The sequence below is a fragment of the Doryrhamphus excisus genome, chromosome 3 (assembly GCF_030265055.1).
Source record: "Doryrhamphus excisus isolate RoL2022-K1 chromosome 3, RoL_Dexc_1.0, whole genome shotgun sequence".
Lineage (NCBI taxonomy): Eukaryota > Metazoa > Chordata > Actinopteri > Syngnathiformes > Syngnathidae > Doryrhamphus > Doryrhamphus excisus.
This window is the reverse complement of record NC_080468.1, coordinates 29,384,942-29,402,120: the sequence shown is the minus strand read 5'-3', so window position 1 is coordinate 29,402,120 and position 17,179 is coordinate 29,384,942. Positions and strand designations below refer to the sequence as shown.

The window sequence follows — 17,179 nt, the reverse complement described above, 5'->3', positions numbered from 1 at the left end:
TTGCAGTGAGGACTAGTTATTGATTATACTCAACATAAATCATATCTCATCCCATCCTTTCAACAGCGGAAACATACAATAATAAATCAACCAACAATAACCAATAACATAATAATAATAATAATGAAGAAGAAATAATAAAGAAATAATGAAGAAATAAATACAAATAGGGGGCCACATCCGGCCCGCCAAGTGTTTGAATACGGCCCGCCCAATCTTTCAAAAGTATTTAATTTAAACTCAACATACAACCTGGCATCATGGCCTGAGCCAACCTTTTGATGGTTGTATCAATTTCGTTGTTTGACATGGTCTGTTGTTTACAAAGTGCTCCTGAAAAAAGACACAAGCACATAATAATAAAAATTAAAATAATAATTATTATATTATTATTATGACTATTATGATTATTATATTTATTATATTAATGCTAATTATTATATTAATTATATATAATAATATTGTTATATTTGCATATTTTACATAATAATAATATAATAATTATTATTTTAATTTTATTTTAATTATTATAATATTTTATTATTTTTAAAATATTTAAATATAAATATAAAATAATAAATAATAATAGCAGATTGCATGACAATTTTACAGATACAATAATACCAGGTGGACTGTTACGTGTAAAATATATAGTCTGCCCCCCTCCCCGGAAATTTTGTTATATCAATGCGGCCCGCGAGTCAAAAAGTTTGCCCACCCCTGGTCTAGCCAAATGCTTTTGTTCCTTTCCGCTTGCCGTACTGTTTACAGCAAGCCAAGCCAATATGGCGGCTGACTGCTCGCCAGATGGCGGTTATTCACTTTAAACTTATTCAGAACGCGAATCAGTATTCCTGTGAATAATTATGTGCTTATATGGTACAAAACTGCGTAAAAGTGTCTTTTTTTTTTTTTTAGAAAAAAACATGGCTAACGAGCTCGTTGTCTGAGCGTGATCCATGGCGGAGGCGGACGAGCTGCGGCCTGTCCCCCGGGAGAGAGCCATCCTGGAGAGCTTCTTCACGCAGCTGGGCATGTTCTCCTTCGACAGGGCCAAGGACTACGTGGACAAAGAGAAGGACAGCAGCAAGAGCTCCGGCACCATCTGGGCCGCGCTACTAGCCGCGCTGGCTCATCTGGTGGCGGCGGAGAAGGCCTATCATAACATGACCTTTCTGGGACAGAAAATTGGTAATGGACTCGGTGGCGCGGCCGATAAAGTTCTTATTGGTTTCAAAGTTGGCTCATCGCTTTCTGTCCACTGTCCCTCTGTGTAGGTGGTCAGTCATTCTTCAGTCGCAAGGACTCGATCCGCACCATCTACACGTCTCTGTACAACGAGCTGAGGAAAGTGGTGACATCAGGACGCCACAGCCAGCAAGGTTCCGCCTCTTACCTGGAGGAGCTGCTGTCTCACCTGTCGGAGCAGCTGTGTTATTTCACGCAGGCCCGTGTGGAGATGGCAGACCTGTACGAGAAGATGCACGTATTGGCCGGCCATAAGAATGTCAACTGCGAGGATCTGGTGACCGCACTTGAGCTCGTCCTGCACAAGTACAGCTCCAAGTGAGTTAGCGAAAAGCAGCACACGCACCTTGAAGATGACATGCAATGCAGCAACATGATGAATGAAGCCAGGAGAAAAGAATATAATGAGGTTGGGGGAAGAAAAGAGCATTATCCTGTTCGTGCACACATGATTAATGACGCTCTCCTCCAGGTTCCACCACCCCATCCTGGGCCGAGTGGAAGAGAGCTTCCAGACGGAGGTGGACGTGGTGACCCAGTTACTGCGCTGCCAGGCCCAAGTGTCGGAGTGGCACTTCTTACCCGCCTTGCTCAATCTGCACGGTGCCACCACCAAACTGGGCACCTGGGGTCAACTGTTCCAGCGGCAGAGGGATACTCGCAAGCATCTGTTTGGAGGTCAGTCCCAAAAGGCCGTGCAGCCGCCGCACCTCTACGCATGGCTGCAGCGCTTTCAGGCGGCGCTGCTCGCCAAGTTCAGCTTCTACTTCCATGAAGCGCTGAGTCGGCAGACGGCACCCGCCGACATGCGCGCCCTGACTGCCCGAACCGCCCCCGACTACCACGGCAAGATTTGCTCCTTTGTGCGCAAACACGATGCCAGCAACGTGTCTCTGGTGTTCGACAACCGCGGCTCTGTGAGCTTCCAGGGTCACGGCTACCACCACCCGCACTCGTACCGAGAGGCGCCCAAGGGCGTCGAGCAGTTCCCCGCCGTCGTTTCGCTTCCGTCAGGCGAGCGGCCGCTCACGCACTGGCCCAACGTTATCATGATGATGGGGGACCGTGCGGCCGAGCTCAACACTTTGGACAAAGTGGTCCACTTCTATGACGACAAGGTCCAAAGCACATACTACCTGACCCGGCCCGAGCCCCATTTCACTCTGGTGGTCATTTTTGACGGCAGGAAGTCCGAGAAAGACATGCACATCGCCACCTTCCTGCACGAGATCTCTGCCTCGCTGAGGAACTCCAAACCCTTCAGCACCCTCAAGCCGGGCACAAAGGGCTGAGCGGACCCCAAAGAAAGTCAAAAGTCAAAAAGCAATGTTTTTTCTCCTGCAAAGACGTTTTATTGTCAATTTTAACAAATCCATGTGTTTTAGTTTCTTGCCTTGTAATAATGTGTATGTACCGTACTGCGTTGTCACATTGGTTCATTCAATCATAAATGGAATAAATGTACTAAAGCAAAGAAAGATGCTGCCGCATGGTTTGCAAATGGTAAATGGACAGCATTTGTATAGCGCTTTTTTTATCCAGAGCGCTTTACAATATATGCCCGTCATTCACCCATTCACACGCTGATTCACACACTAATGGTATGTTCACCAGGAGCCGCCGGTGAGATTGAACATACTCTTCCCTTTTCCATGACTGCACTCATTGGCTGCCTGCTCTGGATCTTTAAGACACACAGAAGAGGAAGATGTCTGCGTAAGTATTATTATTATGTTCCTCTCCACGCAGCACCAGCCAATGCCAGGGTGACCAAAGTGTAGCACAGGAGCCTATCGTGTCCCGTGGCGCCATTTTTTATTGTAGAAATCAAATTAAACAAAGGAAAAAGCAAAAAGTCCCGATGTTGATGAATGCTACTAATACGAAGCAAAGTGGTTAAATGAATTTAGAAATATTTTACAAGATACAGATATGGGTCAAAGTGACCACATTTTGGACACCCCTGGTGCACATGAAAATGGCATCCAGAGGTGATTGTTTTTTTCTGGCGATGAAGAGGTCAGGGTTGTGTTAAAAAGACAGTCTTTGCTCATTCATGAGTGTTTATTGGTAATAAATACGACACATCGATACCATCCATTTGGCTATACGAGCTTGTGTGGAGGAAGCTCAGGTTCAAACATCAACACCAACACACTAAAACTTGTCCTTTCACATTCAAAGAAGACCCCCCACCCCACTCCACCCCCCCCAAGCCGAAATGCACCAACATGTGATGATGCTACATGCCGAGGACACATCCTATACACAAGTGCAAAGGTCACTACAGGTTAATGTGAGAATTCTAACAACGCTTAGGATTGATTTCATTCAGAGTGCTGCAGCGCTTCTTCTGGACATGCGTGTGGATTCACCCCCTCCCAAAAAAAAGTTTCAAAAAGGCACTTTCACATTGGCACACACGCACACACACGCGCACACGCACACCAGCCACATTCACTGTGCTGTTCAAGTGTTTCGGGGCGTTTTCTACACAGACCCCACCCTGTCACCCCCTGTGAGTTTAAGGTTAACTTGTGAGTTTAGTGTAGCGAGCAGGTAAACCTTTCAACATGCGCACACGCACACGCACACGCACACTAAATGGCATGCTTTTCCAACTTGCACTTGCGTGTTGCGGCACTCAAGGCAGGCATGAATAATCTATCGTCTATCGCTATTTTAGTAGCTCTGCACGTACAAGGCAGGCAGGCAGTACACACACGCACGCACAGACCTCTAAAATGTTCCCTCCAAGCGTGGCACCCTGTATGAAGCTCTTCCCCTTGCCCAAACTCTGCAAAAAGGCTGTTAAAGTTTTGTGAGCGGCCATGTCGGCTCGGCTAACATTCATTTGATGAACAGTCGTTAAAACATTCAATCAGTAGCTGGACCTTTGTGTCCCTGAGCGCCCGCTAGGAGGCGCCAGTGAGAATAGCAGCTGAACTGAGTAGAAAATAAAGAAAGTAGCATCGTGGTCCTGGACCTGGTTGTTGCCAGGGCAACAGTCCAACATTCACATGACTAGAACTACATCTTAGGTCTCTTGTCACACGTCAGTCACTTTGCTAAATGCTTCTGTACAAGAGGAAGAAGAGAACACAGCAACCTGACAACACACACATATTATTATTACTATTATTATTAGCATATATTAATTGTAGGACCATGTTTAAACCCTCACTCGTGCTAAAGGCTACCGTCAAACATTCAGCAGTACCCTGATCTCCTCTACTGGCCCACCTTTGGCCCGGGCCGGCCTGATTCGGCCTTTCGGTCGGCCTGGTTTGGCTCACATGGTGCAGGATTTGTCAAGTGGTGGGGGCAGAGGTGGAGTGCTGCTCTTGGGTGGGACTGCAGGTTTGGGCCTCAGAGCAGGAGGCCTCAGTGGGACCCCCATGCGAGCAGCTGCCACAGGCTTGAAGGAACCCAGGGCGTCGGGGGAAGGATTGGATGGCCTGGGTGGTCCGGCCGGAGGTCCTGGGAGTGGGCTGATGGGACTCAGAGGACTGAGGGGGCTCGGGGTTCCGGGCGTCCCTGGAGTGCCAGGGGTTCCCGGTGTGCTGGGGGTGCTATGAGGGCTCGGGGACTCGGATGAGCATGTGGTGACAGGACCATTCTTCACCTGCTCCAGCGTATCCAGAACCACATCCGGTGCCGGTCGGCATCCTTGTCGTTCCAGGTGCCGAAAGTCCCCCAAGGCCACCGTCACAGTCTCCTCGATGTCCTGCAGGATATTCACGAGATCAAAGCGTGCAGTTTTCCCTGTGTGTTGTGAAGTACCCATATCCCACCAGAACCTTACTGAGCCAAAGGGGGTGTACCTGAGCCAGCGTGTTGGGGTCCAGTGCTCGGGATCGATGGGAGTCAGCAAAGCCGTGCTGGCCGCTGCTGGACCGTCGTATGGGCGTGTCCTCGGGCCTCCGCAGCGAGTCGTGGCGGTTCACCGTCACAGTGACAGCAGCTGAGCGGCGCCTGCGTTCGGGGCTGTCGAGGGGTGGAGTCAAGCCCTGGCTCCTCCCTAGCAGCAGCTCTCTGGGACTGAAGTGCCCGGTCACCGGTGGGGAGCTTCTCTCCATGGCCGCCCCGTTACCGTGGCAGTCGTTAGAGCGGCCCAGAGGGCGGCGAAACAAACCATCACTTCGTTTTCTTCTGTGGCTGTGATGAGGAACGTCTTGATTAGCACATCGTTGCTAGTTACATATCTGCTAAGAAGTGCGCACACACCTGTTGTACGACTCTGGCGCTCGTATGTCGGTGGGTGAGCACAAGTCTCGAGTGGATCTCTTGTCGTCGGTGCTGCTGCTTCCGCCATCGCTGTCGGCTTTTTGACTGTGTGTGTCTGACACGGCGTCGCCCCTGTGCATGCATGAGCACACACACGTCAACAGAGATGAAGTCACTGAGCAGCAATCATCAATTAAGTGATCAATATAGAATGATTAGTGAGGGGGAAGTTCATGAAAGGCCAATCTAGACGAGTAAAGGGAATCGGTCAAGATCTGTTGTTCCTGTCTGAAAGTTGGCTTCGTGCAGGTGTGTATATCCCATGATGGTGTCAGCGCGGCGTGCACTCGCCTGTCCTTGACCACGATGTACTGATGCGGCACCAGACCATGGTTGCCATTGTGGCGCCCCTCCCACCAGTCATGCGATGCCCGCTGGTAGAGCTGCAGTGACGCTCCCTTCTTGAAGGACAGCTCCCGGCCAGAGCGACCCACGTAGTCAAACCTCGCCACCGCATCCACAGCCTCGCCCTCTGCAAAGGGGAGGGAGGGGAGAGTCTTTCATTCCCACAAAGAGAAAGGGAGGGATGTCGCCATGGCTGCAGTTGCCACGGCAACAGCGCTCCACCAGCCATCTGAGGTAGTGTTGAGTGGGTGGACCGTGCAAAGGTCAGAGTTCATGTGTACCCTCGTCGCTGGTCTGCGTCTCGGTGCCAGCATCCGGTTCTGTCTCTTCCAGCGCCCCCGGCTCACTGAATGGACTCTCACTGCAGGGAGGAGCAAGGAAAATGTGGGCGGAACAAGAAGCAAAGGAGTCTGTGAGTGACACATGCAGCACCAGTGCAGGTTGCTGTGGTAACAGCACCTACATGCGTCGCACTGCAAAACGTCCTCCACGTTTGGTCTCGGCTACTAGCTGATCTCGAAAGTCAAAGTGGAGTAATCAGACAAGGCCTCACCAGTACTGCTCCCCAGTCATACACGTCTCATAAACTGGTCCCGGCAGCTCCTTGGTGTCCGGAAAGATGTTGTCATGATGCAGGATTACGGTCTTGACCACCTCGTTGACGTGAGCCTGACAGGCCACCTGATCCAGAGTGTCCGGTGTGGGAAGGAGGGTGGGCCCGAACACAATGGCCAAATTCCCAGCATCCATCATGTTCTCGTCACTGTACTTGGACAAGCTAGCGGAGCAAAGGCACTGACGTCAAACATCAATGATGCACATACTTGGATTAACAAGGCAAAAGATGCGAGAACCCTCAGAGGACCAGGATGTGAAAGATTTTCAGCACAATGAAGTCAATGAAGGTGCATGTGCTAATAAACAGCTACTGTAGCTTTGCTCGCCATTTTGTCATCTTGTCACACTTTGCGTGTAGGTCGGTGGGATTGGTGGTTGGTTTGGAGAGTGGATACTATGTTTTTTTTTTTTTGTCCCGTCCAGCCATTGGGGCAGATAGTATTGTTGATCTAAATGCCCTTACATGCTAGACAGATTTGCTCTGTGCCAGGAAAGGTGTTGGCTACAACTTCCCTGTACCATGAAATTTTATTTGCCGTTATTTGATGTCTTTGTTATGCCATTTGGGACGACCGGACCGGAGCAAGAAGAAGAACAGAAAAGAAGAAGAGAGAAGAGAAAGGTGGGGTCGGGGGGGGTGGGGGGGGGCAGTAGAGGGAGAGACAAAAACAGCAGCAACAAGAATTCCCAAAACAACAACAGTGACAAACAGAACAGTTAAATGTCAATGATGGCTAAGGGTCACACTGGAGATGATATCAGTGAAATGAAACAGTCCAACTTACCAGTAGCAATAGTAACAATGAGGACATGACCCATGATAGTAAACACAATTGCAACCATACAGTTACAGTAATTAAAATCTCATTGCTTGACATCATTATTACTGTAATAATAGCATACCAATACTATATAAACATCAGGGATAAGAGAGTAGATTGTATAGAGAAGCACCCAGAGAGTGGATACTAACTGATTGAGGAAGGCAAAGAGATAGCGCATCACCACCAACGTGGCCCTTGGGACGCCCAGCAGGATCTTTTGGATGCACTGGGCTCTCTCGTAGAGGTTGTCCATGCCTGCAAACAAGAGGACGCTCAGGCCATGTCAACACCAACACAACCTTCCAACAAAGGCGACACTCACGGACGCAGGCGATGAGGTCGTTGAACCTGTCGCTGGGGAAGAGCGGGTTTTCCAGACCTCGGAAGTAGAGCTTCAGGACACCAGCTACCGAGTTGATGTCGTGGTTACTTTCCTCATCGATCAGCGGGTCATTACCTGGAGGGGAGAGCAGACTGAGTCAAGAAGATCCAGGTTTGCCTACTACCGCTTGCTGGGCTGCTGCCAACCTCTCTCAAAGGAGTTCTTAATGTCGTTGACCTCCACCTGGGAGCCAGACACCCGGAATATGCCTTGATGCTGAAGACCTGTTGAGACCGGGACAACCATAATCTTCTAATCTTCAGCCTCACCACAGGTGGTCTGTTATGTTGTGATGCAACTCACCGTGCAGGTTGATGTAGCGGATGCAGCTCTCCACCAGCAGAGGTATGGCTTTGGTTGAGTCCTGTCAACACAGTCCGTTAGCCACGTCATTGTGCTATGTTACCACCTTCAGGCTCAACGTTACCTGGTGCTTGCTGTGCGAGTTCTTCCGCCCACGACTGCAAGAAGAAAGGCGAAGTTGAGAGGGTGGTGGGGGGGTGGTGGTCAAATGATGAGGAAGAAGGATCTTACCTGGTGGTGAGCAGCTCTGCTTTGTAGCCTGCCAGACAAAGATATGTTTATTTTGAGTTGAAATGTCAGCAAAAAAAGCCTGCTGTGGTGTAGTGGTTAGTGTTCTGGACTTTGGAGCAGACGCCTCTGGTCCGAATCTCCACTAGTAAGCATCATCGGTATTCGTCAGGGAGGGCATTCGGAATTTAAAGGGCTCAAGCCAAAAATCCTTATGTGGATCAAAATAAGATCCGCTGTGGCGACTCCGTAATCAGGAACAAGCCGAAAGAAACAAACATGTCATCAAAAAAACCCTCCATACCACTTTTGGGAACTCTTTCTCCAAAAGGATGGAGCTTCACACATGACACAACATTCATTTGTGGATAGAGAATGGTCAGTTTCAGAATTAGATTTTTTTTAAGCGTAGGATTCCCACTCTAAAGCGTACCGAAGAGTACTGGAAACAGGCATTTAGAAGAATTTTCTGTAGGTCTCACCTTCTGCTAAGGCTTTCTTTAGGATGTCATGTTTGGCTTGGAGCTTGGAGATCAGGTTGCTCCCCTCGAGGTACTCACGGAATTTCTGAACGACAAAAGCACTGAACCTCAGTTTGTCCAATGGTGGTCTTTGGTTGGGAATGCTGCACTAAACCTCACAGTGAAGTAGAAGAGTTCCGTCTCCTGTTGGTTAGCTCGTCTCTTGGCCAGACTGGGTTTGTTCAGGTAACTGTCCGAGACGCTGGACTTGACAGACTCGGAGGACGGACTGTGGGTGAAACTCTGGGAGACATCATAGTCGTCCAGTACTGTCATGTCCTGCAGGGTGGTCAGCGTGGCTCCCCAGGTCTTCTTCACCTGGAAATAGAACCAAAAACGAATATGTTAATTAGATATAGTACCAGGCCCTGGATCAAATCAGGATCAGTACTCTGACCTCTTCATTCTCTATTTTTAGTGATGCCAGGCGCGTCTGCAGCTGCGTCAGGCGGAGCATCAGCTCCGCCTGGACCTGTGGCTGAGAGGCGATCTGTGTCACCTGACAGGAAGTACCAACACAAACACCGCAATCAGATCCCAGCATCCACTGAAGAAAAAGTAAAGCACTTCTACTGACAGCGTCACCCATGTGGGCCTGGAAGCTGAAGCGGGACGGTGGGCAGAAAGCAGTTGGGTATAGGCCCAACAGACGCTGGCGGTCACGGGCAGGATCAAGACCCTCCACGGCACCCTCTAGCACCTCCAGACCTGCCCTCCTGGAGGCCTCCAGGCTTAGTTCTGCTGACAGGTAGGTCCTCAGAGCCCGGCTCAGACTGGAGTGGTACCCTAGGTCACAGCACTGGGGGCAAAAATAGTACAATGTAACCGTACAAAGTGTACCGGAGTGGTTCTCATTCTACAGCTGGAGATAAGATCAGCTCACGTCAATGATGTCAGGCAGATCGTGGATGTAGTACTTGAACACGGAGGCGTTGGTGGCCTCCAGAGTCAGCAGGTACTCGTTCCTCGCTTTAAGCGTCTTCAGTTTGTTCTCAGAATACTTGGCCTTCCTCTGGGGTGGGGGAGCAAACACACACAAAATATGTCAAAGTGCTTAAAAGTTGCTTGAGGACGTCGGGCCTACCTTCTCTCGCATCTTCTCCATTTTGCGGGCGGCGTTGCGTCGCTGGTGGCGCTCCTCTATACGCAGTCCAAACACAGGCTCCACCCCTCCGCCCGTCCCAGACACGCCCTTCACCCGCCCCTCCTGACGCTCTGCCTCCCGCAGTTTGCTTTCCGCACTGATGGTCTCCACGTGATACATGTGATAGGTCTTCATCACCTAGGCAACCACAGCCAGCAGACACGCTCACACTTTCATGAAGAAGGAGAGATGTGGTGCTAACTATCCTCTCTGCTGGTGTATTGCATGGAAGATGGACTAGAGCTGTCCTATCCAGTCTTTGAGCATGAACTGAGCATGTCAGTCCAGTTGTGATCCGTGCCCTGACAATCCAATGACATTCCTGTAACTTCATGAACTCCCAAGATGGGGGATTTGGCAACCATGCGGTGAGCTCGTACCAAATCTCATCTTTAGATCATTCTTTCTCTTGTGGATGCTTTCACACTTGACTCTCCGCTTCAAACAAACTAAAGTCTGTGCTGGAATGCTTCTTGGGCCGATAAGAAGTTCCAATGAAAGTCGGTATACTCACGGTGTAGAGCTCATTGAGAAGCTTCATGAGATCCTCCTGAAGCTGGAAGATGATCTCCTTGCTCTAAACATGGAGACACACGTGAAAGTGGATTAGGTTAGCACAAAGCTAAAGCTGTGACGAAGACATTGTCACATGGGGTGGAAATCAGGCTGGCACTCCCCCATGGAGGACAAGGGTGGCACGCATGAACATGAGAGAGATGAATAATGAAGAGGCACTCGGCTGTTGAATTAGCAAGAAAGTCAAACTGAGCTCTGGAAAATAGCTTGACTTTTCATGACGACAACATTCTGTCAACATTCTGCTTGCATGAACACACACGGGACGTGCAGTTCCAAGTTTAGCACAGAATTTAAATAAAAGATGCCAAATGTATTTTTAATACAGCGGTGCACTGTTGCCATGACGAGCACTGTGGTCCAGTTTGCAGGTAGGAAGTTAAAAATCTGATGTCTTGCCCCACCACACTCTACGTTGGAGGCGAGCGTACCCTCTTGAGGAGGCGGGCCGAGTCCTCGCTGATGTGTGTGAGGCGACTGATGACATTGTTCACATAGAGGTCACTGAGGGTCGCGTGGTCCTTGCTCTCCCTCCTCACCTGAAGACAGACATGACATTTACATGTTGCATTTGAGGGACGGTAGAAGTAATGCACCACGATTCCCCCCTACTTCCCAGTCTTGAATGCAGCTCACCTGGTTGAGTAGCAGGTACCAGCAGTTGACCGGTGACAGAAGGTTTTGGTCCTTTCTGCAAGAGGCACACATGATGCATTTTTGCTCCAATCGGAGAGCCAGGCCTGTTGAAGGGGTGGAGTTTCTTAGCACAGGGCCTTACTTGTACTGCTGGTGGTCTTTGGTGCTGCGGGTCTTGGCCATGAACCTCTCAGCGAGCTTCTCCAGGTTTCTGGAGTATTCCGTCTCGATCTCGGCCTTCTTCCTGAAGAAGTCCTGAAGGTCCTGAAGGAGCTGAACGCGCATTTCCGTCTGCTGCTCCAGACAGCGCTGCTGCTCCACCAACTGGGCCCGTACATCTGCACGTAGGGGTGCAACGGTACATGTATTCAGGTTTTTACAAATGGGGCCTTGGCTTCCGTTCAATTGGGTACAGATTTTCCACATGGCACACATTATAAGTGAGCGAGAGGACTTGTACATTCAGCGTTACGATGCACCTCTACGAGCCAGGGTAGTGTCCCTTAAATCAGATGAAAATGACAACTCAGACATACGTATGGCACAGAGGCGCAGATGGATGAAAACAGCCTATGGCTAGCAATAACACCAAGAGAATCCAGTCCTTAGTCTCCCATTTTTCAACACTTGGTAAACAGACAAAGACAGATCGTTCAAACTCGGGTCGGGCGACATATCATGAAATACACTTGTCTGAAATGGTACAGCACGTGTATTTATTGGTAAGAACGTGTCTGGGTGCGCTAATTGTTTGGAGTACCTCAGGGCTCTGTTTTGGGTCCGATTTTGTTTTTGTTATATGTTCTCCCTCTAGGAAAGATTATGCAGGATTTTGATGATGTCTCCTACCATCTGTTTGCTGACGACATTCAGCTGTACTGTTCTTTTAAGGCTTCGGAGATACAAAAATTGAACTCTTTAATGAATTGTTTAGTGCAAATAAAACAATGGCTCGGCGCTAATTCCCTTCAACTTAATTCTGATAAAACTGAGGTGCTGGTGATTGCCCCTGATGAAGCTATTCCAGGGATCAAACAGTATTTGAGTGTTCACAGCCTGTCTTGTAAGTCAAGCCTCAGAAATCTTGGAGTAATTTTTGACAAGGAAATGTCATTACAGCACCACTCAAAGCAGCTCACTCGGAATTGTTTCTTTCAGCTAAGAAAAATCTCGAAACTTCGAACAATGGTATCTAAAGGTGAGCTCGAGATGATAATCCATGCCTTTGTGTCTTCTCGTTTAGACTACTGCAATAGTTTGTTTTCTTGTCTAAACAAAAAAGAGTTGTCTCGTCTGCAACAGGTTCAAAATTCTGCTGCGCGGTTATTGACTCGATGCAACAGAAGGGCTCACATCAGGCCGATTCTGAAAGCTCTCCATTGGCTCCCGGTCTCATTCCGTGTGAATTTTAAAATCCTGGTGCTCACTTTTAGAGCCTTGCAAGGCCAGGCCCCTGTCTACATACGAGACTTGTTGCGTCCCTATACCCCCTCTCGGAGGCTGAGATCGTTCAATCAATCGATCGATCAATCAATCGATCGATCAAAATTTACTCATGGTCCCTCGTAGTCGTTTTAGGACCCGAGGAGACCTATCTTTTCAGGTTGTTGCGCCGAGGCTCTGGAATGACCTTCCACCCTCCCTACGTTCGCTTGACTCTGTCGATGCATTTAAGAGTAACCTTAAAACTCACTTGTTTTGCAGGCATACCCAGCTCAGTAGATTTAGGGTACTATGACCATCATATATTTATGTCTATTTTATTGTATACTGTTTTTATGTACTGTTTTATGTCTATTTTTATTGTACATTGTTTTATTGTATTTTTTATGTGTATTTTAACTCTGTGTTTTGCCTTTTGTGAAGCACTTTGTGACTTCTGTCTGAGAAAGGTGCTATATAAATAAAACTTACTTACTTACTTACTTACTTACTAATGGATGTCAGCCTCTGCACACATTGCTACTGCATCTCCACCCAACTGCCATGCCTGTGCTTGTCATGAAGGAAGATGTAGCCACCCATGCCATCCCAACTGGACAGTATATGGAGATGGTTTGAAAACATGGAAGTCATGGAAGTCTGTTCCGTGTGTGTGGAGTATGTGTATTTACGGCAAAATAAATAGAGGTGCTTCTGGAATTATTTCACTCAGAACCTGCACGTGGTCACGGACAGTGTAAAGCCTTCCTAAAACACAACCTGGTAAAAATATAGTCAACCAGCCTGAGTCACCCATGCAAACACACAAGCTAACCCTGCTAGCTTCCACTCATGCTCTGACAGAGGAGATTCAGACATATACTTCCACACACCAATGTTCCTTGTCCACATCTTATATATCTTATGGCATCTTGCATCTTGTCAACCACTCTTGTTTACGATCATTTATACGTGTAGAAGTCATTTTCTTATCATTGGAAGAGTCGATACCGCTAAAAATATCGCTAGTTTTGATTGAGGAGCGCCATGTCAATAAAACATGGCTGACGTAGTTTCACCACCCTCAGGAAACCAGCACAGCACCTTCATCGTCTTAATCCCTTCTAATTCCTGACCAAGCCCGTCCATCTTCCCTTAAAGAGTCACCTTGTAACACACCTCATTACCACACGCACACACACACACAGCAGTCCTCCAGTTGGCGCTGTAATGTTGGCAACACGCTTGGCTGGTCGAGCTACATCCGTCTCCAGCAGCAGGGAGGGGAAGAGAGCGAGGACAGAATACACAATCAGCCCATGTTTCACACACACACACACACACACACACACACACACACACACACACACACACTCCTGGGGGAGCCTCTCTGATACCTGTTGTCTAGGCAACCACTCAGTGTGTGTGCCATGTGAAGGTGAAGGCGAGGGATTGCGATCTGCCGCATCGACACTCGCACAGTGAGGACGCCCAACGACACTCTGACCTCTAAACCCCCCCCCCAGTGTCAGTGTCCTGACGTGAGGACGGTCCTGGGCAGGTCCCCCGTCACTACACAGTCCTCTTGAGGACGGCTAAACAAACACACTCTGCAATCTCATTTCCATTTCACGGATGCGCCAACAATCTGCCACACTTTCCTTTTAATGAGCGTCTGACGAGCGCGATGCCGAGCAGCAGAACACTGGCCTCTGATTGGCTGTCAGGTGTCCTAAACAGTCCTCCACGTCCCGGTGGCTGGGACTTGAATCGCACCACAAAGTTGGTGTGAAGCCTCTGCTGGGCGCCAAGTAACCATAGCAACAGGAGGGATGCTGCGTGGAGGCCAGTGCTTGTCAAATATTTTCTGTCATGCCCCCATTGGGGGACAGAAATGTTTTCACGCCCCGATTTGAAATACTATTGAAAAACTGATGATATCCATTTGTTTCTCTGTACTGGAAAGACTGAAAGAATGCAGGAAAATGGAGAGCAGTGATGAGTACCACAAATTCTTATGTGTTGGCAGGTCTACACTAATATATCCTGCCAGCCTCTCACCCCCCCCCATTTGATGTAGGTACAGTCCACGGCCTGGCAATGAAATACGCACACAATACTCTGTGTGGATAGATAGAACATTCTACTATCGAGAAGCGTTCTCCTCCCGGAGGAGTCTCTCCAACGTCTCTGGCTCTTCTGCGAAACCTCCCAGGGGAGGCGTTCAGGTGGCGTCCTGACCAGATGCCCGAGCCACCTTATCTGGTTCCTCTCACTGTGGAGCAGCAGCCTTCCACCCCAACTTTCTCCAAAGGACAGAGCTTCTCACCCTATCTGTAAGGGAGAGCCCAGCCACCCTACAAAGAAAGCTCATTTGGGCCGCTCGTACCCGCCATCTTGTCCTGTTAGTCACGACCCAAAGCTCATGAGCACAGGTGAGGGCTACCACCTCGCGTTCCATCTTTCCCTCACTCGTGGACAACACCCCAAGGTGCTTCAACCTCTCCACTTGGGGCAGGATGTCATCCCTGACCCAGACATGACACTCCAGAAATGTAAAAATCTAGGAAATGAAATGAGAGAAATTTGATCTGTTCTTTATTAGAAAAATCCCGTAAGAAAATAACAGCTCTCTTTTCAAGTATTATTGGACAAATAAATATCTACAAAATGGGAAATTTAATGGCACAATAGAAACCAAAACATTTTCATCACTTCACAAAATAAAGAAAACAAGGACAGCAAGGCCAGGACAGGACATAGGACATGTCCTGGTGAAACAAGATGTTTGGTCACACAAGTTATCGTCCTTCATCACCTAGTTAGTTTATCATAGTAGCACTTTGCAGCCATTCCGTTCCTCATGTCTTTATGCTCTCGCTATGTTTGATTGGGTGAAAATGTCCATCTTCCCGCTGGGACGTCCATCAGAGAAAGTTTGTGTGTGAAGACAATCAAGTGGAACTCCACAGAAAACGATAACGATAGCACGTGTTTGATGTCACAAATAAAAACCTGGAAGCTAAAGGCTCCCCAGAGCTTGTTAAGCCGCTAATGCTGGCTAATGTTTGGCTCCGTCCACTTTCCACCTGGGAAGCTGGAGGAGAGGTGACGAGAGGAATACCTCTGTTACCGTGGCAACCAGGTCCAAGGACACAGGGACGCGGTACTGCTGGGTCATCAAGACCAGACACTGATGCTGATGTCGATATTCTACCATTCTGGCAGCTTCGCTTATAGCCGTCAAACACCAGAGAGATTGGTGCCGTCGGAACAGCACTCAGAGGGGTCAAAGTTCAAGAGCATTCCTGCCTTTAGATGCAGGAAGCACTAACTTGAGCGACTTGAGTGAGTTAATGTTAGACTGGCTAAGATGGATCCAGAATGAGACACAAAGGCGCATGATGGCGCTGCTGGTGCCAGAGAGGCGTGTGAAGTCAACATGGCGGCCATCTGTGGCGTTATGTTCATGATCATACATCACATTCTGGACCCCCAAAGGTGTCCGCTCAGCACTCTGCTTCATCTCTTGTCCACCTTCTCAGGAACGCCTCACCTCAGCTGGCTGGCCCCGCCCCCCCATTGCTGTGTGTATACATTACATGCCACCACGGGCCTCCACCAATCAGCAGCAGGGAGAGGGAGGCAGACTTGAGAGGCACATAGTTACAAGAGCTTTATGGGGGGGGGGTAGGTTATGCGAGCGGTCATTTCAATGCAGGGCATCCCCGCCCAGTGTGGCACGTGCGTGCACACACACATTCACACCAGTCTGTCCATGCATTGTGCTCGTGTGTGGGGGGGCGGGGGATGATGGCGGTTGTGTTAAGAGTTGTGAATGAAGCTCCAAAGAAGATGAAGATGATGATGGCAGCATGGGGGGGGGGGTGAACATGTAAGATGTCAGGTCTGATTTTATTGAGTGAAAGATCTCATGTTGCAGGGGGGGTGCTAAGCATGGTGTTCCTCATGACCCTGAACCCTAGACACCCCCCCCCCCCCACCACCACCACCACCATACCTTCCTGCAGCACTCGGGTGTGCATGCGTGTGTGTGTGTGTGTGTGCGTGTGATGCAGCTTACCTTTGACTTGACTCTCGTAGTCAGCGAGGATCTCTTTGTCCTTCTTGTTCTTGTTGGAGTTGGACATCTCGCCTCAGATCACGTGACCACCCTGGACCGTCCAAACACTTTTAAAGGTTCCAGGCTGCTTCTTCTCCCTCCAGCATGCTCGCTACATCCGCCACTGCCGCAGCAGACCCTCGCTGTGGACCCCCCCGCACCTCCACGCTGACGAGGAGGAGGAGGTAGTTGAGGGCAGGGGAGGGGGAGCAATTAGCCGCGACGACGTGTGACGTCACGATTAGCACAAATGAGCAAAATCGCGTGAACGCGCCAACCTGCCGGCAAGCCCACAGGCAGCCGTGCACACGCACATATGCATGATGTGCACGCTACCTCTGCCTTGGTCACCTTCAAGGCGGGAAATGAGGGCGGGGCAGACCCACGTCTCACTGACAGCTCAGGTGACCAATCAGCGGAACTTGGAACGGTGTCGTCTATAGGCTAACTACTGCGGATAAAAAGCACCCGTTTCTTTATTTATCACGTTTAAATGTATCTAGAAACGATTTATTGCTAATA

The 17,179-nt window shown here is 49.1% G+C and overlaps 2 protein-coding genes across 2 annotated transcripts; one reads left to right on the top strand and one right to left on the bottom strand.

Moving 5' to 3' along the window:
- The first annotated feature begins 763 nt into the window (after positions 1-763).
- On the top strand, positions 764-2,825 carry kics2 (KICSTOR subunit 2). Its single transcript, XM_058065817.1, has 3 exons — positions 764-1,191; positions 1,278-1,566; positions 1,721-2,825. The coding sequence occupies exons 1-3, from the start codon at positions 960-962 to the stop codon at positions 2,538-2,540; spliced, it is 1,341 nt and encodes a 446-aa protein (XP_057921800.1). The 5' UTR covers positions 764-959; the 3' UTR covers positions 2,541-2,825.
- Positions 2,826-3,293: 468 nt separating this feature from the next.
- On the bottom strand, positions 3,294-17,013 carry LOC131124855 (SLIT-ROBO Rho GTPase-activating protein 1-like). Its single transcript, XM_058065751.1, has 23 exons — positions 16,619-17,013; positions 11,255-11,450; positions 11,113-11,167; positions 10,908-11,015; positions 10,415-10,477; positions 9,841-10,038; positions 9,640-9,768; positions 9,334-9,555; positions 9,154-9,255; positions 8,877-9,074; positions 8,718-8,802; positions 8,239-8,266; positions 8,132-8,165; positions 8,008-8,068; positions 7,851-7,928; positions 7,645-7,779; positions 7,472-7,577; positions 6,434-6,658; positions 6,162-6,241; positions 5,827-6,007; positions 5,476-5,607; positions 5,073-5,406; positions 3,294-4,975 (listed from the first exon to the last, which is right to left on the bottom strand). Exons 1-23 carry the CDS (start codon positions 16,683-16,685, stop codon positions 4,541-4,543), a joined length of 3,252 nt encoding a protein of 1,083 aa, XP_057921734.1. The 5' UTR covers positions 16,686-17,013; the 3' UTR covers positions 3,294-4,540.
- Between the last annotated feature and the right edge of the window lie 166 nt (positions 17,014-17,179).